The 17,104-nt window shown below is 53.3% G+C and overlaps 1 protein-coding gene across 7 annotated transcripts in view; it reads left to right on the plus strand.

The window, feature by feature from the left end:
• Window positions 1-17,104, plus strand: part of CCDC33 (coiled-coil domain containing 33) — a 101,721-nt gene that overhangs the window by 21,962 nt on the left and 62,655 nt on the right. For all 7 annotated transcript variants that reach the window (XM_055098245.2, XM_055098242.2, XM_055098243.2 and 4 more), the window contains exons 3-7: window positions 4,147-4,280; window positions 8,374-8,483; window positions 10,036-10,152; window positions 14,434-14,525; window positions 15,502-15,622. In XM_055098245.2, the coding sequence (XP_054954220.1) occupies window positions 4,147-4,280; window positions 8,374-8,483; window positions 10,036-10,152; window positions 14,434-14,525; window positions 15,502-15,622 (574 nt within the window). The remainder of the gene's footprint in view (window positions 1-4,146; window positions 4,281-8,373; window positions 8,484-10,035; window positions 10,153-14,433; window positions 14,526-15,501; window positions 15,623-17,104) is intronic.

Raw genomic sequence — 17,104 nt, forward strand, 5'->3', positions numbered from 1 at the left:
AAGCCTGCCCAGCCAAGACCCCAGCAGCCACAGCAGATCTGAGTCAGGGCCCTCCCCTTTCCTTTGCTCCCTTGATGGCTGTCCTGGGATTGGCACTCAAAACAAGCCAGGCCGCCTGTGCCCTAGCTTCTAAAGCTCTGCCCAGGAGGTGGCCAGGTCTTGACTATTGTTCATGCTTTGAGGCTTTGAGGGGAGCCAGAGGCCAACAGGACAGGCAGGACAGGTGGGGGAGGTGGGCTCAGGTGTGAATAGAAGACCCCAGAGGCAGCTTGAGGACTGGGTAACAAGAGTGGGTACAGTATGGTACTCACACTTCTCTGGGCAGCCTTTGTGCACATGCATGTGTGCATGTATGTGTGTGTGCATGCATTTGTGTGCATGTGTGTGCATATGTGTGTATGTATGTGTGGATGTGTGTGTGTGTCTCCTGGAGTGAGGGGGAAAGCGGCTCATGAGCACTCTTGCTTTCTGTCCATCAAATCCCATGCTTTTCCGATGCTCACTTCTTCCACTCACAGCTGCAGCCCCCGGGAACCAGATGACACATTTTCCCTTAGTCATGACCTTGCAGAAGGAAAGCAAAGTCCTTGTTCCCTCCCACTCACAGCTGTGGTTGAGCCTGGCCTCCTCACACCCTGCTGGGGTGGGGGCCCCAGTAATGCCTAGCTGGGGACTGGAGTTTGTCAAAGACACACACACCCTTCCAGCAGCCTGGAGGGTAGGCCATGTTGAGGGGGGTTTACGTTTTCCTGCAGCTTGGTCTCAGGGCTGCTGCACTCTAAACCCAACTCCAGTCCTATCCTGGCATGGCTGCCCATGCTGTGGCTGGATTAAATCTGGCCCCGAGACAGCAGGCACCACCCACTAGCTCCTCCTGGCCCTGGATGCCTGGAGCCAACAGGTCCAAGTCAACAGGGCAGGTCTTTGGGGGGACAGGGAGGGAGGTCTCTCCTTGCAGACAGCCTGTGGAGAGGCCTAGGGAACCCAGGTCCCCTGGGTTCTAAGACTGCATTGGGAGCCCTGAGGGAGCCTGGGGACCTGGAACTCAGCCACGTGCCCATCTGCGGGGTGCAGAATGGGGCTGGGAGCAGGGAGTGAGCTCATCCCCTGCTCCTATTCTGTGAAGAATCAGAGGCCCTTCTTGCTCTCCAGATTCTAGAATAGCATCAAGGCCCAGAGGAGTCAGCTGTGCCAGGAAAAGCCATTACCCCGACAGCCTCCCTCCACCTGCTAAAAGCTTCCCCCTTCCCCTGGGGCCTCCCCCTCCCACCCAGTTGCTTTATCTGCACTCACCTAGCCCTGATGACCTTCATATTAGATGGGGCAGGGAGGTGGGGAAAATAGTTGCTTAACTCTTTCTATGCTGGAGGAAAGTCAGCACCCGCTCCCTTGCCTTGCCCCATCACCTTTGCCCACCTCTTTGCACCTGGGAATTCCTCCTGCCACCCTCCCAGGAGGGTTGGGAGGATACGAGGACAGTAGAAGACAGGCTGGCATGGGGTTCACTCTGAATCCTGTCACTATGCTGCCTGTGACTTCACACCTTCATTTGTGTCTTCTCTGTGCACACAGAGCCACATGAAGATCCCTGGGAATCCCCCAGGAATGTGTCCATGCAGGTGCAGTTTTGTGCCCAGCTCTGGGGTTGACATCTGGGTGCAGAAGGACTGACTTCTTCCTGACACACCCTCGGCGCTTCTGCTTTTCTGCTGTTTCTGTGCAGGTCCCTGAGGAGGGAGGCTGTGAGGCCTTATTGTGCACTAACTATATATCTATAAGTAGCAGATCGGGTGGCTGGGTAGCACAGGGAGGCTGCTGAGAGCCTGAGGTCTCTGACTTTGCTGGGGCAGCTGTCAGGAGCGGGAGCCTAGGCACAGAGTGTCATGGGAGGTACTTAGATTGCACCCCTTGGTCAAGCATGGTCACAGAGCCGGAGGGAAAAAGGGACCCGAGGGTGGAGGGAGCAAGCTGAGCGCCACGTTCCTGCCAGGCTTCTGCCTTCCCTCTCTAGCCTGGCAGCCTCCCACACACCCCTTTGCGGGTGTGAGGAGTCCATTCTGCAGAGCCTGCAGGGGTGTATCTGGATGGACGCTCATCTGAGAAGGACTCCGGCTCTCTGGGAGATGCCCCTTCTCACCCCAGCTTGTACTCAGTGCTCCTTCCCCTTCATGCTGCCCTCAGGCAGGTCCTCTTGCAAAAACACCCAAGCTGTTTTGTATCACAAATGAGGGAATAACATGAACTGGGGCTTTCTGGGTGCCAGGAGCTGAACATGCTTTCTTTCCAGTCCTTATAACACTCTCTCAGGGGGGTACTATTGAAAAAGGAGGAACTTAGTAGGTGCAGAGGGGAGATGATCTCGCCAGGATAAACGCGGGCTCCAAACCCAGCTCTGAATCATTCCCAAGCCTGTGCTCTTTCCAGGATTCCACACCTTGGCCAGAGCAGCCAGACATCCCCAATTGTAGACCCAGAATTGGGGGCATGATGGGGAAAAATCACGCCACGGCAAAGGGGCTGGTCACAGGAGGGTCAATAAGGCTAAGCTCTCTGGTGCTATGGGGTAATAACAGGAATTATATTTATATTTTAATAATTTAAGGTACTAAGAATTATTAACACTTTCTTGGTACTTAGCAATGTGCCAGGCACTATACATATTCATTCATTTCCTTCCCACAACCGCCCTGCAGGCTGGGCACCGTTACCATCTCTGTTTTATAGATGAAGAAAATAAGGCACCACAGGTTCTGTACCTTGCCTAACATCACACAGCTGGCAGGGGGTAGAGCTGGGATTTGGAACCCAAAATGCCCAGCTGCAGGGTCCTTCTTACAATCACTGTGTTATACTGCCTCAGTCAAAGCACAGCAGGAGTCCTCAGTTGACCCCTGGAACTTGGAGATGGAACTCCTGCAAGCATGGTCACCCACAGAAGCAGGGCTCCTGCAAGCATGGTTACCCACAGGAGCAGGGCTGTGATGAGTGGGAGCAAGGAGCCAGGTCACAGCATCACTGAAGTCTAAAGGGCAGAGGGAACAGTGAGGGCCGGGGGGCTCCAGAGGGCTTCTTGGAGGAGAGGAACAAGCTGGGCTGGGAAGAACCATGTTGGTATTGCTAATGCACAGAGCAGGTGGGATCTGAGCCAACTGGCCTGCCCCACACTCCCTTTGGGGGCCTTGAGGGTGAAACAAGGGCTGGTGGGGATGACGTCTTTGTTCCCATCGTGGGGTACCATTTTTGCACCTTGCCTCCCTCCGCAAGGTGTGTGGTGTGGCTCCCCCTGCTACAGGATCTCTGGGATGATTCCTCAGCCCATGACTGCTGCAGTTAATGGAGCAGCGCTGGGGATGGCCCTGGCCTAGTAACCTCTTCTACAGAAGAAGTATTCACTCTCTCCCTGAGCCGTTTGACGGCTCTGGATCTCCGATATCTGTGGGGTGCACTGGGATGCAGAGGGCCCAAGCTTACCTCTCACCTTAGACAGCCTGGTCCTGAGCAATCTGAGTGCTTGAGGGCTGGAAAGCCCTTTCCACCGCCCCCTGCCCCCAGGCCTGGACCCAGCTCCAGGTGCCCAGCTCCAGGGGCCCAGCCCAAGGCCCTGCACACAGCAGGCATCTCAGAAGGCAGCAGCATGTGCGTGCTTCATTGTAAGCATTTAGAACTGGGATTGTCGGGTGGAGCCTGGAAATCTGGGCCAGAAGTTTAGGGAAATAAGGTGAAGAAGAGAGGACAGCCAGGCGGGGCATCGCACAGCCACTCTGCCCAGAGGATTCCTCCCACCGAACAGAACCTAGAGAAGAGGGAGGCCATGCACATGGGCTCCTGCTGGAGAGCCCTCCCTGGCAAGGGCTAGGAAGTCAGGTGGGCAAGGCATCTACCCTCTACCCCCATCCCTACCCCTACAAGTGAGAGGCTTGTGACTAAGTGAAGGCCTCAGTAGTGGCCAGCGAGACAGTGTGGTCACCTGGGCTGGCAGGAGAGCTGGGGGAGAGGCCTGGGATGACACAAGTGTCTATGCATGGGACAGAGCTCTCCATATTCTGTCCACCTTTCACTCAGATTTATGGACAGTGGAGCCTGGGATGGGGACAAGCAGCAGACAGAACCCCTCCCTTTGACTCACCCTGCCCCTGCTCTCCCCAGGAAAAGCACATCTGAGGAAAAGAACAATCAGAGCTCCAAGGCAGTCACATCTGTGACCTCAGAGCCCACCAGAGCCCCTATCTGGGGGGACACGGTGAATGTGGAGATCCAAGCTGAGGATGCAGGGCAAGAAGGTAAGCAGGGGCTGGGCAGGGCCGGCATGTGCAGGCAGGGTGTGAACACAGCCAAAGACTTAGAGCAAGAAGCAGGCTCCCTCTCACTGCAGCTGGTAGCCACCTGAACACCTCCTTGGGCTCAGTTAAAAGCACTTAGAAAAAATCATAATACTGTCACGCCTCATCTCCCCATCCTGCTCGAAAAATGAGTTGTTCCACATAAATGAATTTTCCAGACAATGCAAGCTTATCTTTTTTATGACTGTTGTTATTATTTTCATGGCTGTTATTACCGCCGTCTCCTACTGAAACAGGACATTACAGCTTCCTGGCACGTCCCCACACATCACTCATTGGAGTCACCACCTCCCAGGAAGAGCAATGCTGCTCCCATTGCTTAAGAGAACATCGAGGTTCAGGGAATTTAACTGGCTTAAGCTTAAGACCAAGGACCAAGGACTCAGCATTGCATGTTCTTACTGCAGCTCCAGGGTTCCCGCTGCTTCCATTTGATTTTTTAAAAAATATTTGAAATGTCCCTAGAATGGATCCCTATTCCTGCCTAGTCCTCCCCAGGTGTCAGCCTGAGCCACGAGGTGCCCATGTACACACATGCATGTGCACACTTATATTTACTTTCACACTGTGGGTCTGTTGGATTTCCATTCTCCTGGGGGAGCTCAGGCTGGACACAAGGGAATACTGATTGGCTGATGCCCGGGTAGGGGGGCATCGCATCGGGCACTGCCAGCACAGACTGGAGGTGCCTGGCGATGTCTCTGATCTTATCTAGTCAGGACCTCAGACTTGCTTCTTGCAGGTGGTCTCTCCCTGAGAGAACAGGCTTTGCCTCTCCCCCTTGAAATCTTGCCAGGACCTAGACAGAACTCCTTGTTCTCCTCACACAGAGCAGAAAGCCAGCCGAAGACTATGGGAGAGGAGAAAGGAAACAGGAAGGGGAGCCTCGGTAAAAGGGGAAGGAGCTAGTTCTAGGTCAAGCCAGATAATTTTTCTTTTCTGCCTGTAAAGGGATAGGTGGAGCTGTTGGGATGCTTTAAGAAGATGCAAAAGAGGAGGAAAATTTGACCTAGGATTTCATGCAGAGGCACATGCGTGCCTGTGTGTGCATGTCTTTGTGAATGCCTGCATGCTGGTTCATGCGCATGTGTGAATGTGGCATGTGCTGTGTCTGTACTTGTAGGCCTGCATGTCTGTGTGTCTTATGTGTGTGTGCACGTGGGTGTGTCTAGCTGCAACAGTGTGGTGTATGTGTGTCTGGATGAATCTGGATGGTGGTGTGTGCCTTGCAGTGCATGAGTATGTGTAGTTTTTGTGTGTGGCTCTGTGTGTATGCATGCATGTATTTATGTGGCTGGTGGGAAGTTAGAGGTTATGGTGAGTGGACCTGAGCTGGGATCCTGCCCTGGGCTCTACATACCTGGGGTAACAGAGGAAAAAATGTAATAAGGTCAGTGACCCCAGGGCCCATCTGTGCAGCAGAGAGAGGGGCAGGACTAACTGCAGGAGGGATAAGAGAGTGGGGAAGCCTCATGGGCAGGCAGGGAATATTGGCAGGCATCTCATTGCAGATTGAAGTAGCTGGATGCTTGTTGGAACCGGTTGCTGTGGTGATGTCTGCGGTGGGGGTGGGGGAGATGGAGGCCAGGCCAAGAGGCGGGGGAAGGGTGGGAGGTAGCTCAAGGATGTGTTAATGAAAAGCAAAGGGGAGTTTCAGACCCTGTGTCAGGGCCAAAGCAGGCGGGTGGCAGAAATAGCTTGTTGGCCACACAAAGGGAGCGGTGGGAGGCCGGAAGGGCACAATGCCCAGAGAGGAAGCTGATGAAGCGTGTTTGTAGCATGGAGACAGGAGCAGGGAGGAGTGGCTGTCCATTACCCCCAATTCCAGCTAATCTGCTGGCTGCCCACACAGAGCTCCAGGAATAGCGGGTGGGGAAAATGCACGGCACTCACCTCTCTTTCAACCTTGGCAAATCCCAACTGGATCTGGGGACTCTTGGTCCATGGCGAGTTGGCATAAGGGGCTTCAGCCTGCACAGCTCCTCGTGGTGCTTTGGCTGGGAGCACTGGAATCTCCCAGTTGAGTTTCCTCAGGTCTGCCTACAGCAGGGTTTGTGTTTGGAGAGCTGCAGATGCTTAAAGAGAAGGAAAATAGTGACAACCACGAGGAGCATTTGCACAGAATGTTACAGCTTGAAAACACACTCTTCTCCCTACAACAACCCAAGGGGAGAGACAAGGCTTTTTATTAAAGTGTTGACATTTTGAAGAGCAGAAACATGAAGTTCAGAGAGGTTAAATTACTTGCTAACAGTCACAGAGCAAGTTAGTATTCTGGTACTAGAACCCAGGTCTGCTGACTTCATATCCCTTGCCTCAATCTCCCTTCTTCAAGTCAACCTCAACACCTTCAGTGCCCTCTCCCCCTTCTTTCCTTTGAGCATGGATCCCATATGACAAGCCCTTGAGATACCTTGGCAAGTGTTCAGGGTCGCTGTAGGGAAGACAGAGAAAGAAGAATACTTAATAAAGCCCTCAGCTTCCTTCTCCACCCCCACATCCAAATGACCCATTCGGTTCCAAATGACCCAGCAGCTGAGCCCGCTGAACCTGCTGAGCCCTCAAGGGCCAGCTGCTGTCCCTGGTGCTGAAACCCCTTGTCTCAAGAGAAGCAGAGGGCAAGGGTCTCCCCAAGTGTTTCCCTCAGGCACACCCCTCCGCCCCATCCTCCCTTTCCTGTTCTCTGTTTTGTATCCTTTCTTACCTCATCTCTCTCATTCTTTCTCCATCCCTCCTCTATCCTTCTCCTTTTCTCCCTCCCCATCTCTTCTTCCTCCTCAAATCATAGATTTCCAGAATATAAAGATGCCTCAAGTGTCACCAAATTCAACCCTTCCCATCATCTACTTTCTAGATGTGTTATGTTGATCAAGTTATATAACCCTCTGAGCTCCATTGTTCATATTTTAAGAACAGAGATGATGATACCTACCTGGGGGGTTGTGGTGAGAATTTGTTGGAATCATGGCTGAGACATGCCCATCCCCATGCCTGGCACGTAGTAGATACTCACTAAATAATCATGACAGTCCCGCTCACTAAACAGGACTGTCATGATTATTTATAGGACATTGGTGTTCTTCTTAAAGTTTATACCGGCCAGGTGTGGTGGCTCATGCCTGTAATCCCAGCACTTTGGGAGTCTGAGGCAGGTGGATCACTTGAAGTCAGGAGTTTGAGGCCAGCCTGGCCGACATGGCAAAACCTTGTCTCTACTAAAAATACAAAACTTGGCTGGGTGTGGTGGCGGGCACCTGTAATCCCAGCTACTTGGGAGGCTGAGGCAGGAGACTCTCTTGAACCTGGAAGGCAGAGGTTGTAGTGAGCTGAGATCATGCCACCACACTCCAGCCTGGGTGACAAAGTGAGACGCTGTCTCAAAAGAAAAAGTTTATACCAATATTCATGCCATTTTATGAGAAAATATAGTCTCTTTGGAGGGTGTTTACTAAGTGGTGCATTATTCTTAGTATTTAGACTAGTTTTCCCTTACTTGTAGTAGACTTTTATTGATAGCTGTATTAAAGGATTTCCTTGAGCAGATCACTTTTTCTTACTGAAATTCAGTTTCCCCACCTGCAACATGTGTGAGATAATCTCTCCCCATCCTGCCTCAAGAGCTGGCATAAGTGTTTGTGACCAAGGGAAAGAGTCTTATTCCTGGAAAGAGGTGCTATGCCTGCTTGCCTGTGTATCTCAGTGTGTGCACATGTGTGTCTGTTGCCACAGGGGACTGGACTCAGTTCTGTGTGTGTCTATTTCTGACCTGGGAGTTTCTAGACCATGGGAGAAAATTGCATGTTGGGGTCCTAACAGCTGCCGGCATGGAGCTTTGCCCTGTGCAGGGGCTCAGACTGTGCTTGTGGGTTTGTGTGCACAGGGGTGATCCACACATGTGTGTGCATGTTGATTCCTCAGTGTGGTCCCTGCTCTCTACTCTCGGCAATGTCTCTCACCTCTCACTGTCTCTCCTTACTGGGAGAGAAAGGGATCCATTTAAAAATAAACCTATGCTCATTTTTTCTCTTTCCAGATGTGATCCTCAAGGTGGTGGACAACAGAAAGAAACAGGAGTTGTTGTCCTACAAAATCCCCATCAAGTACCTGCGTGTCTTCCACCCCTACCACTTTGAGCTGGTGAAGGTGAGTCAGAGGCCTGGGGAAGTGCAGGGAGAGCAGGTGGGAACCACCTTGAATGTCCCCAGCTATTCCCTCGGAGCAGCCCTGAGCATCCCACACCCACCCACAGCATGACAAGTCTAGGACCATGTGGGGCTCGGGAAACATGGCTCCTGGTACATACACAGGAATGATGTCTACAAGAATTTGGAATTTTCCAAATTCATCTCTGTAAAACAGCTGATTATTATAGGACAACTGCCACATTAAATGAATATACCAATTAAAGATAGATTTTGATTACAAAAACGTTAAAAGAGCGGATCTAAAAATCAAAGAAACACAATATTTACAGAGTACCCACTGCTTGCAGGCCCTGTGCTAGACATTTCACACCCCCTCTCTAATCCTCAAGGTAAATTACATTTTGCAGACATGGGACTGGGACCTGGGGAGAAAAATCTCCTCCTCCTGGGTCACAGAGCAAGTGAGCGGCAGAGTTGAGGGTGAGCCCAAGTCATGCTGTCTCCCAAGCCAGTTCCTTCTGAGCTGCCTCCACATGCTGCCTTGGCCAGAAGGCCCAGGAGAGTCGGGGGGTACATGGAATAAAGCATTCCCTGGAATGCACCCCTAGAGTGAGCAACTGGGTCCAAGCCATGGACTGAGGGGCCTGAGGCTCCTCACTCCAAGGTTGGGCCTCCCAGGCCAGACCCCTGCCTGTCCTCCCTCCTAGTGCTGAGGGGTAAGGGGTAGAATTCACTCTCTCGTTGCTCAAGGACTTATGAAGCACCTACTATGTGCCAGGTAGTGAGCCAGAGATGAGCAGAAGCATCACATTCCCCTCCCCACTGTGCATTCCAGACCCTGAAAGTGGTTGAGAGTGAAGAACAATGTGAAGCCAGACTGTCGGCGGTCCTAGACCAAGTTTGTTGTCTCCTAGCTGGATACCCATGGAAGCCACTTGGCCCCCAGGCCTCCATCCTCACTGGCAAAGCTGGCACAGTCATTTTGAGGATCCCAAGCAATGATAGGCAAGGTTCTGGCACACAGTAGGTGCTCAGTTTGGTCAGTTACCCTCCCCCATCCCTCCTCCGGGCCAGCACTGAACTTTCTTCTAAGCAATTCTTCAATCATGGCACCAGGGGGCTTTACCTTCTCTTAGGCCCCATGAGGAACCCCAATCCCAGGGCTTCAGGATGGGCCATGCAGGGAAGTAAAAGAGAGATGTGCTACTCACCCTGGGAGACTCAGCACTTGAGCTGTAATTCTGGGGGCATCACCCAGGCCCCCTGGCTGTCTGTTCACTTACAACCCAGGCCTTGTTATCACATCTTTACTGGAAAGCAGACAGGCAGTGGTCCTTGTGAGGGTGATGAAATATTCAAATGGAAAAGGGAAGATTTATTATATTGATCTCCTTGGAAGGGCTCACAGGGACCATGAGCTTTAATTATCAGCTCGGAGCCCCAGCGGAGCAATGCCAAGTGATTGTCTGCAGAGGGCTGGATTTATGGCCAGGATCTGCCCCTTAGACACTCTCCTTCCTCTGTGTCTTCTGCCCCAACCCTGTCTCCAGCCCACTGAGTCTGGGAAAGCCGATGAAGCCACTGCCAAGACCCAGTTGTACGCAACAGTCATTCGGAAGAGCAGCTTCATCCCCCGCTACATGGGCTGCAACCACATGGCTCTGGAGGTACCAGGGCTGGGGCCCTCTGGGGTGGTGGGTGGGGTGGGAAAGGGCCAAGCTTTGAGCAGGCCCCACGCCTTGCCCTTAGCCCCCTCTGGCTGACCTGAGGGTGTGGAACAGAGATGTCAAGAATGGAAAAAGCAACCAGGCCTTTCCAAAATAGCAAAAGGAGTTGTGAAGACAAGCCCTTTGGCAGGGATGACAAGGATGAAGATGCTCAAGCCTCTTCTCCTTCCCTCTCTGCCTTGGAGGTGGGGGACAGGGGCTCAGCCACACTGCTGCTCCTGGTGTACCGTCTCTGTGCTGCAGTGGGGACCAGAGCCTCCCAGAGCCTGTCTCCCCGAATCTTATGCTAGGGGCAGGGGAGAAGCCCCGTGCTCCCCCTTAGCCCACAGCCCAGCAGTTTCCTGCTCTATTCTTCCCCTCCTGGGATAGTGCCTTGGCCCCCAAGCAAAAGTTTAGGGCCTCCTTGAGCTTTCCTTCAGTACTGTGTCTAAAGAGGTTTGACTGGTCTGGCGATTAGGTATTTAGTTTATTCATTCATTTATTCATCCAGCAACTGTTTACAGAGCCTCTTCCATTAGCCAGGACAGGGCTAGGCCCACCTTGGGCCTGGCCACTGCCCCTTGACCCATCACCATCCACCCCCTAGGCCAATTAGCAGCTTTGGGAGGAACTCTTGATGCTCAAAGCAGACATGATGCAGGGACCTGGCCCCTCTCCCATTCCCCCCAACTTTCAAACTGCCCATGGGTGACAGATTCAAATTCAGCTATGGCCTGAGTATGATCAGGGTGGGACCCACAGGACCCAAGCTCTGAGCTTCCACCTACCCAAACATGGCTGATCTGTTCCTATCCTTCCCACCCCGCTACTTCCCACCAGCACCGTGGGCCTGGCAGGGGAGGAAGCATTCTTTTCCCTTCTTTCACAGCCAGGGACACTGAGACCCAAGGGGAGTATGGTATGGGAGCCAAAACTCCTAACCCACATTTCTACTCCCCCACAGCCACCCCTTTGATGCCAGCATATCAGACCTACAGGCGCCCTCTGCTCCCCGCCACCTTCTATCACGCCCTTTCCTGAGGACAGCCAGCAATTCACACACACACACAGAACAAGGAAGAGGGGCAACAGCCTGGCCTTGCTGTCCCCAGGCCGCACCCCACAGGGAGGAGGCCACATCCCCAAGACACAGGCAGAACTTTAGGGCTGCTGTGGAGCTGCCCCACCCCACCCAGCCCTCTGACTTGCCTGGTAGAGCGGTAGAGTAGGGGCCTTCTCTGGCTCACAGCACCCTGCCCACTCTCCTGCCCCAGCACAGATGCCCTCTCCATCCGTGCGACAGGTATGGCCACAGAGCAGCTGCCTGCTCCTGATGGTGAGCGCGTGGCAGGAGCAGGAACTTCTGCTACTTCCCAGGCTGTCATGAGCAGGTGTACTTGGGCAGCTGTCTCATTCACACCTGATCAGAGTCCACACAGAACAGGTGCAAATTAGCTGCCACCACCCCCTTTTTAGTCTTACACCTGCTGGGGAGCCTGTGAGCAATAGGGCCTGCCAGCCTCCAGTGAAATCCCTCAGCCCCAGACCCCAGACCCATCCAAAGTGTGAAATGTACCATCAGAGATTCAATCCTTTGAATGTGATGAAGGGATTCAGTCTCCAGAGCCCTCAGTGAGAGCTGCGAGGCCCTAAGGACTATTGTACGTGCCCATCAGCTCACACCTGTGTGGGGTTAGAGGTGGGACAACCAGCTGAGATGGGTATTGAAAGAGGAGCCTGAAAGGAGGGTGCGGAGGGAGAAAAGGGAGAATGATCCAGAACAAGCCTCACTCCTGGGCCCTCTCCTCCCATTGAAAGTCAGAGCTAGAAACTCAGGGGAGATTATAGTTCAATTCTTCCATGCACAAGTGGGGAAACAGGCCCAGAGTGGAGCAGGAACTGGCCAATGTGACCCAGCTGGAGTGAATGGCTGAGCTGGAATAGACCAGTGAGGACCTCTTCCTATCCCAAGCTGTACCTGGGGCAGAGTCCGTCAGCTGTGTCCAGAGCCCCTTCTTCTTCCTGCTTCTCTTCCCATCAGCACCGTGGAACTAGGATCCCACACATCCCCCAAGACCCTCACCCAAACCACTGCCTGCCTTCTCCCCTTCTTCCTCTTGGGTCTTTCTGTTTCTCTATCTCTTCTTCTTTCATGCTCACAAACACAAGAAGGGTAAATCTTTTCCTCCACTGTTCCCCTCTTTTCTCCTTCATTCATATGATCCTCATTTTTTTTTTTTGAGATGGAGTCTTGCTCTGTCACCCAGGCTAGAGTGCAGGGGCGTGACCTCAGCTCACTGCAACCTCCACCTCCCAGGTTCAAGCAATTCTCCTGCCTCAGCCTCCCGAGTAGCTGGGACTACAGGCATGTGTCACCATGCCCAGCTAATTTTTTTGTATTGTTAGTACAGACAGGGTTTCACCGTATTGGCCAGGCTGGTCTCGAACTCCTGACCTTGTGATCCACCAGCCTTGGCCTCCCAAAGTGCTGGGATTACAGGCATGACCCATCGCGCCCGGCCCATATGATCCTCATTTATCCACAAACAGATATTGAGCTCTTTTCTATGCCAGGCACTTTTGTTAAAACCTAGGATGACAACCGTGAATGAGACAGACATGGTCCCTGCTCGTATGGAGCTTGGGATCTAGCCAAATAGACAGAAAATAAACAAGAAATAAATTAGAATAAACATAAGCTATGATGAGTGCTATGGCAAAGGGAATCCAGCAACTGAGATCAGGAGGACAGGGTGGGCTACTTTACTGAAAATGGTCATGGGAGGTTTCTCAGAGGTGGTGATGTTTAAGCTACAGGATGAGAAGGAGCCAGCCACGATGGGTTGGTGGGAGCTGCAGGGAGTCTGAGTAGAGGGATCAGCATGTGCAAAGACCCTGTGGCAGAAATAAGAGGGGTAAGTGGCAGGAGTAAAAGAGTCTGGAGCAAGAAGACAGGGACTGGGGGCCTGTCGGGAGACGCGGCAGAGGGGCTTGTGGGGTGTCGGGCAGGGAATAACGTGACCCAGTTCATTTTTAACAAGAGCACTTTTGCCATCATGTGTCAAATTGCCTGGGAAAGAGGATGGATTAGGGAAAGGAACAGAAGTGGAGAGGCTAGTGAGGAGGCAGAGGAATCGAAGGAGCAAGAGGAATGAGAGCCGAGTTGGAGGTGGGTGAGGGCTGAGGGAGAGTGGGAGCCATTGGTGGATACAGGGTGAGGGTCAGGGTCCGGGAGATCAGGGCCTCTTAGGCTGGCAGCAGAGGCGCATGGGGACAGACTCCCTGTCTCCCCTGTCTGCCTTCCAGTGTCCCCCAGGCCCAGGCTGAGCAGGGGGTCAGTGAGGGTTGGAGCAAGGTGACGCTGTCCACTCCTGCTTTGTAACCTCCTGCTGGGACCCCGCTCTGCTCTCTGAAAGCTGCGCCAATAGAAGCCTGGAGGAGAGGAGAGGGCAGTCAGGACTGGGAGGCAGGGAAGCCCTTAGGGGGTGACAGAGGACTGAGGAGGGAACAACCAAGGGCGGTCAGGGGAGTGACAACCGGGATCTGATGAAGAAAGAGGAGCCCAGAGATGCAGATGCTATGATCCTGTTCCAAACCAGTACTTCCTGGGGAAACCAGCAAGGCAGGAGAGCAGGCACCAGGGTGAGCAGTGGAGCAGGCACCAGGGTGATGGGCACCAGGGAGGCAAGGGGAGCCTGGCTGTGGCCGCTGATCTCAGGAAGTTCAGCATGGTCGGAGAAACCAGACCTGGGCTTCCTGTCTTCAGTTTATAAAGTGCTCTCTCACAAACGATCTAATCAGAGACCCCTCACAGCCCTGGGAGGAGCCTCATTTGACTGACAGAAACCAAGGAGCTGGAACACCTAGCCCTACCCCTAGCCCAACCCCTCCCCAGGAGCCAGTGGAGGGGCCGAGGTTAGAACACAACCTCCCTTCCCAGGACCCAACTCTCATCGTACCCTTTCTCCCCAAAGAAACTAGTGTAAGAGATCCATTGGTAAATCCCAGGACAGAAAGCGGGAGCAGTTGCCTCAGCTCGGCAGAGAAGGCTTCCTGAGGGAGGGCAGCCTGGTGCAAAGCAAGAACCGAGTAAGGCAGGGAACAGGGAGAAGCAGGTGTCAAGTGTGGAGGCAGCCATGAGCTCACGGATGGGGAAAAAGAGGGTAGGCAGTCTGGCTGGCTGTCTCTGGAAGGTCCCAAGGCCACATGGTGTTCACCTGCCTCCTCTCCTCTCCTCTCCAGATCTTTCTCCGGGGAGTCAACGAGCCCCTGGCCAACAACCCCAACCCCATAGTGGTGATTGCCCGGGTCGTTCCCAACTACAAGGAATTTAAGTGAGTGGGGCCCAGGTGGACCTGGGTGAGGAGGGCAGAGCAGAGGGCAGAGGAGGGGGTGAGGCTGTCATTGCTGCCATGGGCTGATTCCAGGACCTCCGGCAACCCCTCTTCCCCTAAGGCCCTTCAAGCCTCTCCACTGGGTCTGAGGTCCCAGTAAGCTTCCTGCAGCAGACCATGCCTTTCTTTCCCCAGGGAGAGCCCAGGCCCCTGGAAAGGGGCAGCTCAGTCCTCTCCTGAGAGCAAGCTGGAGGGCAGGTGGTGGGGATGAGTGCCGATACCAGGCCTAACAGCTAGAGAGTGTGGGGAGGACAACAAGAGGGGTCCTCATTCCCTGCTCAGGGAACCTCAGCCCCTCCAACCTGCCTCCCTGCCTCACACCCACCACCTCCCCACTCCCCCTCCCACTCTAGCTCAGGGCCACAGGCTCCAGCCAGTGGTTGGCCCCAAAGGCCATCTTGGAACTTCACAGCCTTTAGCCCTGCCGGGCGGAGTCTCCTCCCTCCTCATCCTGGAGGTCTCCCTGCTCCCAGCCACAACTCATCCCCTCCTCCCCTAGACCTCCTTTTGAGTCTGTTGGAGTCACAGTCCTCAGGAGGAGATTCATACTTTGCCACACAGTGGGAAATTCCCCTATGAACGTGTGCTCTCTGCCACAGCACCGACTCCTGGGAGTCAGGGTCTGTCTCGGTCACTTCCAACTGGCCCTGATGGCCCAAGATGACTCCCCTACTTCTCTGTATCTCCTGTTGAGTTTTTATGACTTATGAAGCCCCCTTGCTTGTTGGAGGAAGGAAGATGACTGATGCACACCCAGCCCAGTGGTCCCCACTTGTCGTGAGGTCCAGGCCCGAACTCGGCGGGATCCCTGCAACTCCCTTCTCTTGCATCAACCCAGAGTCAAAGCTGGGGGCCCTGGGCTGCCAGGCTCAGGTGCAGAGCCCAGAGCACTGACCCTGTCTCCCTGCCTCCCCAGGGTCAGCCAGGCTAACAGGGACCTGGCCTCTGTGGGGCTTCCCATCACCCCACTGTCCTTCCCTATCCCGTCTGTGATGAACTTTGACGTGCCCCGCGTCAGCCAGAACGGATGCCCTCAGGTATGTCTCCTCCCCAGTGGTTCCAGCTTCCTGTAACTACCCCACACATTCACTGTTCACTCACTCAGTGAGTCAGTCAGCAGTTCCCTTGACTATCAAGTAAGAGTTGACTGAATCCCACGGCATACCCAGTGCTGTGCTTGCCTGTGCGGCAGAGAAACTGCCCTCCAGGAACTCTTGGTCTGGTGAAGATGGGAGTCACGTGGGTGAAAAAGTTGAACATCAACACAAGATAATGTATAATCTAATAACAAACTGGGAGGGCCTGTCAGGGCTATCACATCAGAGGAGAAGATACAAAAGGACAAATGTATGATTCCACTTATATGGGATACCTAGAATAGGAAAATTCAGAGTCAGAATGTAGAACAGTGGCTACAGGGGCTGGGGAAAGGGAAGAATGGGGAGTTACAGGTCATAAGTACCTAGTTTCCGTTTCAAGTGATGAAAAGTCCTGGAAATAGATAGTGGTGATGGTTACACAACAATACGAACAAATGAATGCATTTAACATCACCGAACTGTACATTAAAAATGGCTACAATGGTGAATGTTGTGTTACGTATATTTTAACCCAGTAAAAAAATATTTTTTGAGACAGAGCCTCGCTCTTGTCTCCCAGGCTGGAGTGCAGTGGCGCAGTCTTGGCTCACTGCAACCTCTGCCTCCCGGGTTCAAGCAATTCTCCTGCCTCAGCCTCTCGAGTAGCTGGGCTTATAGGCACATGCCACCATGCCTGGCTAATTTTTATCCTTTTAGTAGAGACAGGGTTTCACCATGTCGGCCAGGCTGGTCTCGAACTCCTGACCTCAGGTGATCCACCCGCTTTGGCCTCCCAAAAGGCTGGGATTACAGGCATGAGTCACTGCGCCCAGCGAAAAAATTTTTTTTAATCAGAGGAGAGGGATGTAAAGCCTGGATTAGGGAAGGCAGTCTTGAATTTTTTTTTTTTTTTTTTTTGAGACAGAGTCTTGCTCTTGTTGCCCAGGCTGGAGTGCAGTGGCACCATCTTGGCTCACTAGCAACCTCCGCCTCCCAGGTTCAAGCGATTCTCCTGCCTCAGCCTCCCAAGTAGCTGGGATTACTGGCACCTGCCACCATGCCCGACTAATTTTTGTATTTTTAGTAGAGATGGAGTTTCACCATGTTGGCCAGGCTGGTCTCAAACTCCTGACCTTGTGACCTGTCCACCTTGGCCTCCCAAAGTGCTGGAATTACAGACATGAGCCACTGCACTCAGCCGGCAGTCTTGAATTTTTAACAGAGGAAGGGTTGGTACAGGTTGGACACAGCAATAGCACAAGTGTGAGGTGGAGACAGGCAGGCTATGACGCATGTCAGGGCAGACAGGAGGGCCGTGTGTTTGAGTATGAGGTTGGGGGCGGGTGCACGCACAGACCATGGCTGGGTTCAGGGGAATAGCCAGATTGGTCTCTTCTCATGATCTGCGCTTCACTGCCAGCTTGCCCTACACGATGGTCC

Source organism: Pan paniscus, chromosome 16, assembly GCF_029289425.2.
Source record: "Pan paniscus chromosome 16, NHGRI_mPanPan1-v2.0_pri, whole genome shotgun sequence".
Lineage (NCBI taxonomy): Eukaryota > Metazoa > Chordata > Mammalia > Primates > Hominidae > Pan > Pan paniscus.